This window comes from Octopus sinensis, linkage group LG9 (assembly GCF_006345805.1).
Source record: "Octopus sinensis linkage group LG9, ASM634580v1, whole genome shotgun sequence".
Lineage (NCBI taxonomy): Eukaryota > Metazoa > Mollusca > Cephalopoda > Octopoda > Octopodidae > Octopus > Octopus sinensis.
In genome coordinates this window covers 95,825,114-95,837,458 of record NC_043005.1, presented here as the reverse complement: position 1 = coordinate 95,837,458, position 12,345 = coordinate 95,825,114, and the positions used below count along the sequence as shown (strand labels likewise).

At 35.3% G+C, this 12,345-nt stretch overlaps 1 protein-coding gene across 4 annotated transcripts in view; it reads right to left on the bottom strand.

Moving 5' to 3' along the window:
• The window catches only part of LOC115215549 (stromal membrane-associated protein 1), a 150,283-nt gene that overhangs the window by 47,666 nt on the left and 90,272 nt on the right, over nucleotides 1–12,345 (bottom strand). For 2 of the 4 annotated variants that reach the window (XM_029784737.2, XM_029784741.2), the window contains exon 5: nucleotides 7,445–7,465. The exons of 1 other annotated variant lie outside the window; for it this stretch is intronic. In XM_029784737.2, the coding sequence (XP_029640597.1) occupies nucleotides 7,445–7,465 (21 nt within the window). The remainder of the gene's footprint in view (nucleotides 1–7,444; nucleotides 7,466–12,345) is intronic. One more of the 4 variants, XM_029784738.2, reaches the window with a different exon arrangement.

Here is a 12,345-nt window from a genome sequence, read left to right as displayed (position 1 = left end):
TCCCCTGCTGCACTTGCCCTTACCTCTCCAACACCACCCTCCTCACTGGCACCCATCATCGACCCTATTGCATCATCAACTCCTTCACCTGCACCTCCAGCAATATCATCTATTGCATCTCCTGCTCTCTCTGCCATTCCCTGTACATCGGACAAACGGGACGCCGCTTGACTGACCGGTTCACAGAACACCTCCAAGACATCCGCCTCGCCAATGACACTCCAGTCTCACGCCATTTCTGCTCCCCCGGTCACTCCTTGCAACACCTGTCTGTGTTCGGATTGTCCTTGCACAGAGGCCATCCGGATTCCCGCTTGCGCTGTGAACAGGGATTAATCTTCTCTCTTCGCTCTTTTACGCCATTTGGGCTCAACTCTCCCCTCTTTTAATCTAACCTCCTCCCCTCCTCCTACTTCTCTTCACTCCTACATCTTTTCACCCCTACTCCACCTTCCCACCCCTTCCCCCACCCTCTATCTACCCACAACCCCCAGCCAAACCCACACCCCACCTGTGCTTTCCCCACTCTCGCCTCCCCCACCTCCCCACACCATACAACATTACACATCACATCACAATACACCACCCACACACACACGTCCAGACCACATGCACCTTTGTGTTGGGGGCACCTTCGTATTGGAAGTCACTTGACCCTGTTATCTCCCCTACTATCCCTCTCGCGTTTGACCATTGTCTGAAGTCAGGACGCCATGATAGATTGTTAGCTCCTACACACATTTTTTTTCTCTCCTTGTTTTTTTCTGTGTATCTTTCTATTCCTGAGTGCTCTACTAATATATTTGTTTGTTTGTACTCCACCTGCCTTTGTCTTTTGTTTATTTTCGTAAACTTTCCCTTTATATATATATATAAATATTTTGTGTATCAAACCCAAGCTGTTATATTTAATTTGTTTATTCACATAATTGACTACATTATACACACTCACAGAGTTTCTGGTGTTCAGCTATTCTGCTATTTCAATTTATATAGATGATTACAACAATGCTAAGCAACAATTTATTTCAGATAGAGTCAAGTTTTAAAAATGAAAATAAACATCAACAACAACATAAAAAAAGGAAAGAAATTAAATAAAACTGCTCACAAGGGAATAGCACAATTATTAATATAAAACCAATGACGACCAAAACATTTGATATCTTCTAAATTATTTTGTAAACGTTTTAAGATGAAGAACTGACCAAAATAGTAACAAAAGGTTTTAGGATAATACAAAATGGATTGATTCTTCTGACTGACAGAAAAATAAACAAAAAAAAAAGCCTTATGCTAATTTAATTAGATTTAAATCAATTGTAACATGAAGGATGCAAATTGTTGAAGTTATAAAACTTGGTGCAGTTTATTAACATTTTTGTCAAATTTAACTATTTACTATTTTTAAATCTTTGAAAAGATTGCTCCAACTTGGAAACAAAATTCAAAAGAACAAGTTCATTTGGTACATTGAAAATGAAATTAAAAGATCAATTATAATAACTAAAAAAAAAAAAAGGGCAATTTAAGGTAAATTTGAAACATTGTTTCATGCAAAAAAGGTCTAACAGGGAAGTGTGAATAATAATAATAATAATAATGAAAGTAAAAATGAAAAAAACAAACAAAAATTGAGTGCTTACAGAAAGACATCAACATTTGCTAAGTGCCACAACCTTCCCTCTATTTTATGTTGTATAGTTTTCCATAAAATAGACAATATTTGTAAACACAAAAATATTTTCGTACACTAAGTGCTTTAAACAAATAGTTTAAATTGACAGGATTGAATTAGCAAATGAAGATATTAGGTAAGTTGAAAACAATAAATAAATAGAAATTCAGCAGTGGTTCGAACAAAAAAAATTTATTTTCAAAAAAGGCCTTTTTTTTATTATTATAAATTATATAATAATTTTTTAAAGAAATCTAGAATCTGTAATGTGGCTATTCGAAACATTACTAACAACTTTCAGAACCTTATTTTTCACTCCTCTGACTAACAATGAATATTACAGCATAGGATAGGATGATATGTGGAATCAATCTGAACTGATTGAGTAGGGGTTCCCAGTTTCGCAGAGGACAAAATAAAAAAAAACATATAAAAAAAAGAAACAAAAAAGCCCTTGCCACTGAGTAGAATAGAACCATGCACCATTGACCAGTAGTACAGACAATAACCAGTTGATATAGTAAGAAGTTACAACATGCATCAACCACCACCACCACCACCAATTTGTTATCATTATATCCTGGTTAGGTGTGTAATAGTATACAGTATGAAAAATTACATTTTACAGTCTCAGTCATGTGCTTCAAATTGCTCTCCTCATCGTTGATGTTAATAATAATGTTTTCTTTATTAGCTATAAGAGCATAGAGAAGGGGTACATTACAAGGGCAGTCGACAATTTGTGAGGTTCCACATAGAAGATGAGGAGAAAGAAATGGGGAAAAAACAGTGAAATGAGATAAAAGTGCACAAAGTATACAATTGTGTGATAACGGATGATGCAGTGTCCTTGATAAAGGAGAAACTCCAAGTTGGGTAGATCAAGGCAGCCCACAGATACATCTTCGCCCAACTGTTGTTCTCCAATTTACATGTGCATGTCTAGAGTAGGGCCATTTACCCTAAGCATTTTTGCCACAGTGACCTATCTTTTTAGAAATTTACTGAAAGCACATTTGTCTCTCCAATCTCACTGTGCTTGACTGAAGAGGGAGATGTCTTTTCTCAATCCTTTTAGTTTCATCCACCACATAACCTTTTTTGTCATAGTGACTACACAGAGAAACAGGCCTGCCCTGCCTTGTTAGAGGTGAGTGGCGAGGTAATCCTCACAATAGGTTCAGCTGATAGATCCATCCCACACATGATAGCAGCTGTTCAACATAACTTCACAAATCAGCAATGGTTGACACTGCACAAATGCATGCAGTAAGGTGCTTTGCAAGCACCTTGGACAGTCCTGCTTGGTAGCACTTCTGAGCCTGCAGTGTTTATTTCAAACCAGCATAGCTCCTTGGTCGCATTGTCAGGCTAGGGATTACAAAAACCAGTAATTTTGAGGGGATGGGCAAGTTAATTTAAATTGATCCCAGAGTTTCAACTAGAACTTATTTTATTGACTTCTAAAAGATGAAAGGGAAAGTTGTCTTCGGCGAGGTTTAAACTCAGAACATGAAGCTGGAAAAAATACCAAAAGTCAGTTCACCACCTTAATAATAATAGTCCTTTCTACTAGAGGCTCAGGGCCTGAAATCTGGCAGGAGGGGGTTCTAGTCAAATACATTGACCTGAGTGTTCAACTGGTACTTAATTTATTGACTTCCAGAAGGATGAAAGGTAAAGTCAACCTCAGTGGAATTTGAACTCAGAATGTAAAGAGCCAGAAAAAAATGCTAAGTATTTTGCCCAACATGCTCACGATTCTACCAGCTCATGGTTTCTAATTTCTGTACACGGTTGAGGGGGGGAGCAAGATTACATCAACCCCAGTACTTGACTGGTACTTTATTTTATTGACCCCTGAAAGGGTGAAAAGCAAAGTTGACCTTGATGGGATTTGAGCTCAGGATAGAAAGATCTTGAATCATAATTGCTTCTCATTTAGGTAAAGGCCAGCAATTTTGAGAGGAGGTTACTCAGTTACATCAATTGCAGTACTTCACTGGTTCCTTATTGATTCCTGGGGGATTTGAAGTTGGAACATGGAGCGCCAGAGCAAATACCCTAAAGCATTTTGATCAATATTACAATGATTCTGCTAAGCCATAATAATAATAACGATAATAAAATAATAATAATAATAATAATAATAATAATAATAATAATCCTTTCTACTAAAGGCACAAGGCCTGAAATTTTAGAGGAGGAGACTAGTCGATTACATTAACCTCAGTGTTTCACTGGTACTTAATTTATCAACCCCGAAAGGATGAAAGACAAAGTTGACCTTGATGGAATTTGAACTCAGAATGTAAAGACAGATGAAATGCCACTAAGCATTTTGCCCAGCATGCTAACGATTCTGCCAGCTTGCAGCCTTAATAATAATAATAATCTTTTCTACTAAAGGCACAAGGCCTGGAATTTGTGGGGAGGGGGATAGTTGACCACACCAACCTCAGTACTTGATTGCCACTTAATTTATCGACCCCGAAAGGATGAAAGGCAAAGTTGACCTTGGCAGAATTTGAACTGAGAATGTAGTGGCAGACGAAATACAGCTAAGCATTTTGCCCAGTGTGCTAACGGTTCTGCCAGCTCACCCTCTTAATGATAATATGGTTTCTGATTTAGGCACAAGACCAGCAACTTAAAGGGAGAGAGTAGCAGTTGATACTATACACTTCAATACTTGACTGGTACTTTATGGAGGGAAGACATTCAAATCCTCAGCAGGATTTGAACTCAAAATGTAAAATTCAGTTAATAATAATTTCTGACACAAAAACAAAGCCATCAATTTTTCAGGACAATTAAAGTTAATTTACAATTGATCCCCTGTATCTGACTGGTACTTTATTATATTAACTTTGGATGGATTAAAGGGAAAGGCAAGTCTGGTTGAATTTGAACAGAATGCAGAGCTATGAAACAAGATGTTGCATTTTTGTTTGTCACTTTTGGAATTCTACCATCAACTGCCATTTTTATTTTTTTTTTTTTCCTAAATGTAATTTATATCATTTAATGATTTAACAGAATTATTAGAGTATAACACAAAAAAAGTGTTGCAATATATTTGTTCTGGCTCTGAGATCAGCTGTAACTTTCATGAAAGGAGAGTGTTTAGTTCATACCACTGACTCCAGTATTTGACTGGTACTTGATTTTCTTGGCACTGGAAGGGTGAAAAGACACAGTTAACCTTGGTGAGATTTGAACTCGGGACATTAAGAGTCAGAACAAATACCGCAAAACATTTCAATCCAATAGTCCAATGATTCTGCCAATCCACCATCCAAATAATAATAATAATAATTTCAAATTTTGGCACAATGTCAGCAATTTTGAGGGTAGGGAACAAGTTGATTACATCAATCCCAGTACTTGACTGGCACTTATTTTATTGACTCTAAAAGAATGAAAGGCAAAATCGACCATGACAGAACTTGAACTCAAAAACATAAAGAGCTGGAAGCAATGTCACTAAGTATTTTGTCTGACATGTGAACAATTCTGCCAGCTTGCCTTAATAATAATAATAATAATCCTTTCTACTATAGGCACAAGGCTTGAAATTCGTGGGGATGGGACAAGTAGATTACATTGATCCCAGTGTTTCACTGGTACTTAATTTATCAGCCCCAAAAGGATGAAAGACAAAGTCGACCTCAGTGGCATTTGAACTCAGAATGTGAAGAGTCAGAAGAAACGTTGTTAAGCATTTTGTCCAGTATGCTATTGATAATAATACAGAAATGACTGCAGTTAGAAATAACAGATCGGAAGTTAATGTAAATGATATTAAATATTATAAGCACCAACTTAAGACAGAAAAATGAAAAAAGCCCATTGGGGGAACTGGAACCATGGATTTATCAGAGGTGCTCTGTGGTGTAATCAAAAACTGTCTCTGGACAGTTCCTTTGTTTTATCAAATTGGTTGCTTATATCTTAATATCAGGTTTTTGATTCCTGCTGTAAGCACCTTATCTATATTATTACATTATTGTTATGCTTTCTATAAAGGCAAAGAAGGTAGTCACGTATTGGTTTTCAAATAAGATATTTGAATATGTTTAATGTGTTTGTATAAAAGAATTATTATTAAGTGGATTGAAAGAATCGTTAGTATGTCAGATGAAATGCTTTGCAGTATCTCCTCTGGCTATTTATGTTCTGAGTTCAAATTCCGCTGGGGACAAATTTACTTTTTATAAAATAAAGTACCAGTTAAGTACTGGGATTAATATAATTGACTAGCCCCTTTCTCCCATCAAAACTGCAGGCTTTGTACCTAAATTAGAAACAATTATTATTATTATTATCATCATCATCTCAAACTGCTGAACCCTATGAAGAAGATGTCAAAGGTATGGGGTGCATTACTGTCCTCAAGATCCCCTGTCTACTACAACAAAATTGAGATCCTAAAATCAAGGTGCCTGTAAAAGCATTCGTGTGAATGCTGGAACCACATAAAAAGTACTGGTGATGGTGCCACATCAAAAGCACCCAGTATACTCTGTAAAGTGGTTGGCATTAGGAAGGGCATCCAGCCATAGAAATCAGGCAAAAACAAACTATGGATACTGCTCCGGTCTATGGCCTTGCCAGTTCCTGTCAAGCTGTCCAGCCCATGCCAGCATGGAAAATGGATGATAAATGTTGATGATAATGATGATATCTATTATTATTGTTATTATCAAAGGCAATGAGCTGGCAGAACAGTATGCCAGACAAAATGTTTAGCAGCTTTCCATCCATTTTTACATCCTGAATTAAAATTTAACTGAGGTCAACTTTCCCCTCAACCCTTTTGGGATCAATAAAATAAGTTCCAGACAAGTACAGGGGTTAATGTAGTAGACTTCACCCTCCTCTCAAAAACTGCTGGCCCTGTGCCAAAACTTGAAACCATTATTATCATCATTGTTTATTATTATTATTATTATTATTATTATTATTATTATCATTATCATCATTATTGTTATTATTATTATCAGCATTGTTCTCTCATTAAAATGTCTTTCACTATCAACTAATGACATGCCATATTCATGTATTTGTTAATGACTAGGCTTGTTAATAACAGTTAGCAAGTACACAAGTACCATACTAATAATTCATTCCAGGTGTTAAAAAAAAAAGTATCTGAACTAAGATAGGCGCAGGAGTGGCTGTGTGGTAAGCAGCTTGCTAACCAACCACATGGTTCCGGGTTCAGTTCCACTGCATGGCATCTTGGGCAAGTGTCTTCTGCTTTAGCCCCAGGCCGACCAATGCCTTGTGAGTGGATTTGGTAGACGGAAACTGAAAGAAGCCTGTCGTATATATGTATATATGTGTATGTGTGTGTGTTTGTCCCCCTAGCATTGCTTGACAACCGATGCTGGTGTGTTTACGTCCCCGTCACTTAGCGGTTCGGCAAAAGAGACCGATAGGATAAGTACTGGGCTTACAAAGAATAAGTCCTGGGGTCGATTTGCTCGACTAAAGGCGGTGCTCCAGCATGGCCACAGTCAAATGACTGAAACAAGTAAAAGAGTAAAAGAGAGTAAAGAGTAAGACATTATAAGTTTTGTTTATCTACAGAATTTAGAAATTGATTTATTTAATTCGGAAACTTTCATTTTATTATTATTTTTTGTTTTTTTTAACTAATACTCAGTTAACCAGGATATATAGTAACATAGTATGAAAGAAAACAAGGATAACATCAACTTATATAAACCAGCAGCAGCAGCAGTAAGTAAACAGTCTTACCTCCCTTACCTCTTTTTTCACCTGATGTTGACAGAAGAGTGAATAAAAAATAAAAAAAAATTGAGAGACTGAAAGTCAAAAGTTAGGGAAACATTCAAATAGTCAGGCCCCCAGAAACCAGAGTTGGGCAATTGTTGAAGAGAGAAGGAAAGATCTCGCAGATAAGAAGGCAGACATGCAACCCACAATACAGGATAGATAGTTTCAGAAGACACCACTGTGAGAAATAACTGACACTGATAGAAAAAGCTAAGACATGTCGTAGGAACAGAGAAATATGAAAAGAAAAACAACTGGAAACTGGTATGAAAAAGAAACAAAAATCAGTTGGGATTTACAAGAAAATTTGTTAATAAATGTCCTTAGAAATATTCCCAGAATGAATACATATTACTTCATAAATTCAGACTGAAGAAGAGAAAGATTAGGATAAAAACAAGAGAATAAGAAAACAGAAAGAGGTCAAAGAAAGGAGCAGTGTACAATGAAACCAATGGAGGAGTGTGAAAAGAAGTGGCTTGTCTGTCTAATTTGACTTCATAACATCTCATATTTAGGGGCTCAAAGACAAAGCTTTTCTAAATGAAACCTAGTGGAATAATGTAAGAGTGAACAAAATAATCAAAATTAGTAGTAAACAGTTTACAGTATCTCTGATAGAATTCAGTGTGTCCAAAAGCACAAAAACATTCACAATGTTCATTCTTGGTAAAGAAAAAGAAAAAAAAAAAGAAGCAATACCAATTCTTAATGTGGCAATACAAGCAAATATCTTCAGATAATTTCCAAATATTCTATGGCTAAAGATGGCTGTTCTAGTCATTCCAAGACAAAGGTAATCTCTCTGTTGAACAGAGAGTACAAATCCGTTTAGTTGAATTCCTTTCTAGTTTATTTCTCTCAAAAGATAAAAGCAATTAAGTGAAATTGAACAAACTCTTGGCAGAAAAAGTACTACAGAATATGGTCAGTTAATTATATGTTCTTAGAACAGGGGTGAAAATCAATGAGAATGGAATTTAAGGTGACTTCTTGTCGAGTGCTAATGTTCATGCGAATGCCAATAATTTGTCTATGATATAAAATTAACATCTCTAAATTTTACGCTTTCATTTCAGCAGTTGATATTCCTAACAACTAATTTCTTTTTTAATGACAGATTCTTCATGTAATTGCCCAACATGTTCAATATGACAGATGATATTCTTCAATAAACCATTTAAAAAAATAAGAACGTTGTGCTCCTTGATGAAAATGAGATAACCTTCGTTAGTATGTGGATGAAATGTTGAAAGTCAATTTAAACTAAAATGCTAAACACTTTATATCAACATGTGTGGGGTTCTTAGCATGTATAGGCTGCTTCTAAATTATTTAGTTTGGTTTAAAGGTCTGGAAAACTTACTAAAGCTATTAAAACTTTAACAGCTAATTTTTTCTTTTTTTCATTTTTTAAAAAACTTTTCTGAGAAATCAAATCAATCATCATCATCATTGTTCGACTGTTCAAATCAAAATGGACAAAGTTATTTGTATTTATTAATGCCATTTGATTCCGTAGAACATACAGTCACCAAGATTATATATAAGTACCAAATATGAGTTAACATGTCCTGAATTGAGTTGCTTAAACATTGCCAAGCAAATAACGGACATATACAGATATCAGCCTCATCAGTTTAACAGCCATTTTTTCATGCATCAGATGGAAATTGTTGAGATAAATTTTCTACCTGTAACCAACCCTGGCCTATTTCCAAGTAAGGTAACATTTCCCTGCATATACACATACATAGTGGTGAACAGTGAGAATGAGCACTCAACAATGCATTAGTGGGATAGTAAGCCCAAGCTGCAGCAAATTATTTAGGAAATACTAAAAGTCAAAATTTACTTGATGTCTAGGTGGGGTGCAATAGAGATAGGATAATTCTGTAATACAGTTTGTTTGAGTACCTTTAAAAGTTTGAGTTAAAACAGGTTGTATGCACTTGGTACATGATCATTTGGAATTCTTAGGGTTCACTGAGAGTGGTTGGCAACCCAGCAAAGAGTTTGCACTCAAAATGGAAATATTGTGGCCATTTATGTTTTGTTTTTGGTTCAGGTAAGAGAGATGGTTGATGATGTGTCCAAAATGCTTTGTGATTGGATGGCCACCTAGTTTAAAGGCCTGCATGGTTTTAAAGAGACAGCAGATATGGAATGTGCTCCTGCAATCATCATCATCATCATTTAACATCTGTTTCCCATACTAGTTTGCTGAAGAGCTGCCCGGACTCCATTCTTCTGTTTCAGCATGGTATCTACAGCCCTTCCTAATGCCAGCCACTTTATAGAGTGTACTGTGTGCTTTTACAGGGCACCAACATGGGTGCTTTTACGTGGCACTGACACAACTGCTTTGACAGGGCACCAGCACACATCAGCCCACAAGATTAGGATCACTCAGCTGAGAGAAGGATGTAGAGGACATGGACAGCCACAGTTTTACCCAAGCTTGACCTATCTTCTCAAGCACAGTAGACCATCAGAAATCTTGGTCCCTTGTCATCTCCTCTGTGAGGCCTAAAGTCTGAAGGTCCTTTCTTACCACTTCATCCCATGTCTTCTTGGGTCTACCCCTTCCACATGTTCCCTCCACAATTAGAGATCAGCACTTCCTGATGCAGCTGTCCTCACCTTTCCTCTTCCGCATTATCTAAATAATCTTTTTATCATTTTTGTTTTGTCATACTGTTGTAGTGTAGCACAAGACTAACTTTCACTGAACAGACCCATGATCAAAGACATTCTAGCATTAATCACTGTGCTCTAAAGAATATCTGTGATGCCATTCTCTACAGTATACTATGCTTTTCCAAGCTGATTAGAGGGAAATTTAGTTGTTGCTCCTAACAGGCTGAGTGAGTATGTAGCAGCTCCCTAAGGCCCATAAACAACTTGTTATAGTTCAAGACAAGGTAACAAACAGTTTTAGAGTGGTTTTCTCATTTCAATACAAATAAATGCTTGCAGTTTTGAGTAATTACTTTAGTCTTAGTGTTGTATGAATTTTTTTCTTTTGTACAGATTTGTTTGAGATTAGTATTTTCTCTTCAACAAACTTGTCTCTATCAAGATTTTTAAAAGCTAATTTGCACTAATTAGGAGATGTTTCTTTTTTTTTTTTGTAATTCTAAAGGATAAAGTGAAATTTTAACCTTAGAACTAGAATCTTGGAATTTTCCAGTGATAAATACAAATTCCATCACACCAATCTGTGTGTCACTTTAACTGCTCATATAACACACATACTTAAAATTTAAATATTTCTACTTGGAAGACATATTGGGATTAGTAGATTATCTAAAATTAATGTTAACATCTTATGCAAATGATTAGCAAAGATCTTTAGTAATGTTCAACTCGAGGAAAATTCTGACTGAAAAGCAGACTTTATGCGTTGCAGCCATGACTATGCTGTCTTTTTTTAGTGGCATGTCAAAGCATATTATCTAATGAATCATTTCCTTATGTAAGACATTAGCAGTGTAAGAGGTTGGGCTAGTATTTCTATGAAGTCAAACGACCACATAGAAGTAACCTCATTGGCTTGTTTTAGGTGAAGTAACATTGACAAAAGACAGTATTAATATCTGAAGCTTTTAAGCTGGTTAATCTTGAGTTAACCACAATGAAGTTTTAATTAAAAGCATTTAATAACTAAAATATAATGTGTCTTGAATGGCACAACAATGTAGAGTGGACTATAAGAACTGTTATAATTTAATTATCCATTGTCTGATATAATAATAATATTTTGGAATACAAAAATTCCTTCTTCAAATACTGCTTGAAATTGACTGAGTCACTGCTATAATTGGTTTTCCAATGGTTACTCTTAATAACTAATACTCCATACAAAGTACTATGTTCTCACAAATAATGAGTAGATAAATTATCACAAAGCAGTACTTAATAAACAACGCAGTAGTAAAACATGAAAAGATAAGTTAAGACATAACATTTTGACTGGGAACAGCCAAACTGAACTGACCAACAACACTGACCAAAAGGAAGCAGTGCATTCACACAATGGACACTCTACTTAGAAACAGGATTATGAGAGAGAAGAAAACTCTTTTGGTTGCACAAATAAACAGATTCCTACAATCTTTTCCATGTCAGATTCTTGGCTATTTATAACTAGTAGGGCACTATGGAGAATAAATCTCAAATAAAATTATTAGAACAAAAGATAAAAGATTTGCCAATAAAAACATGAATAAAACAGAGAGGTGTACTGAAATATTTGGTTTACAGTTATAAAATGAAGTGGGTTCTTTTTAGAATCGTATTTTTGGAATAAAATAAAAAAATAATCATTGAAATCAAAATTTAAATCATTTCAAGAAAACAATAAAACAAAATTATTTTAAAAAATATTTGTAACAAGATCACATCAAAATATTCAAAACAAGGTTGATATTATTAAAATGACAAATTCAAGAAAGAAGAATTCAGAGTGGCTGGTGTGATTAGGGTAAAAAAAAAGGAAGTCTAAAATGGTAAAATGTTAGAAAAGGACTGAATAAGAGTTAGACTCATACAAACCACACAGCTAAATAGAGGAAACCATATTTAGTAGTACATAGATGAAACATTTAGAAAACAAGCTTATTATGAACAGCAGTAAGAGAACAGCTGGACATGAGTGTAATGTATTTATGGTGGATTTATTTAGAAAGCTATAAATAAATAAATAATAGAGAAATGATAAAATTAGTTTTGGGGCATGTGTCTTTTACCAAATCTTTAGTTTGATCAATGCTTTGTGAGTAAAAACTTAATAAACAGAAACTGTACAAAAGCCTGTTTTGTGTGTGTGTGTGTGTGCACAAAAGAGTGAGTGAGTGTGT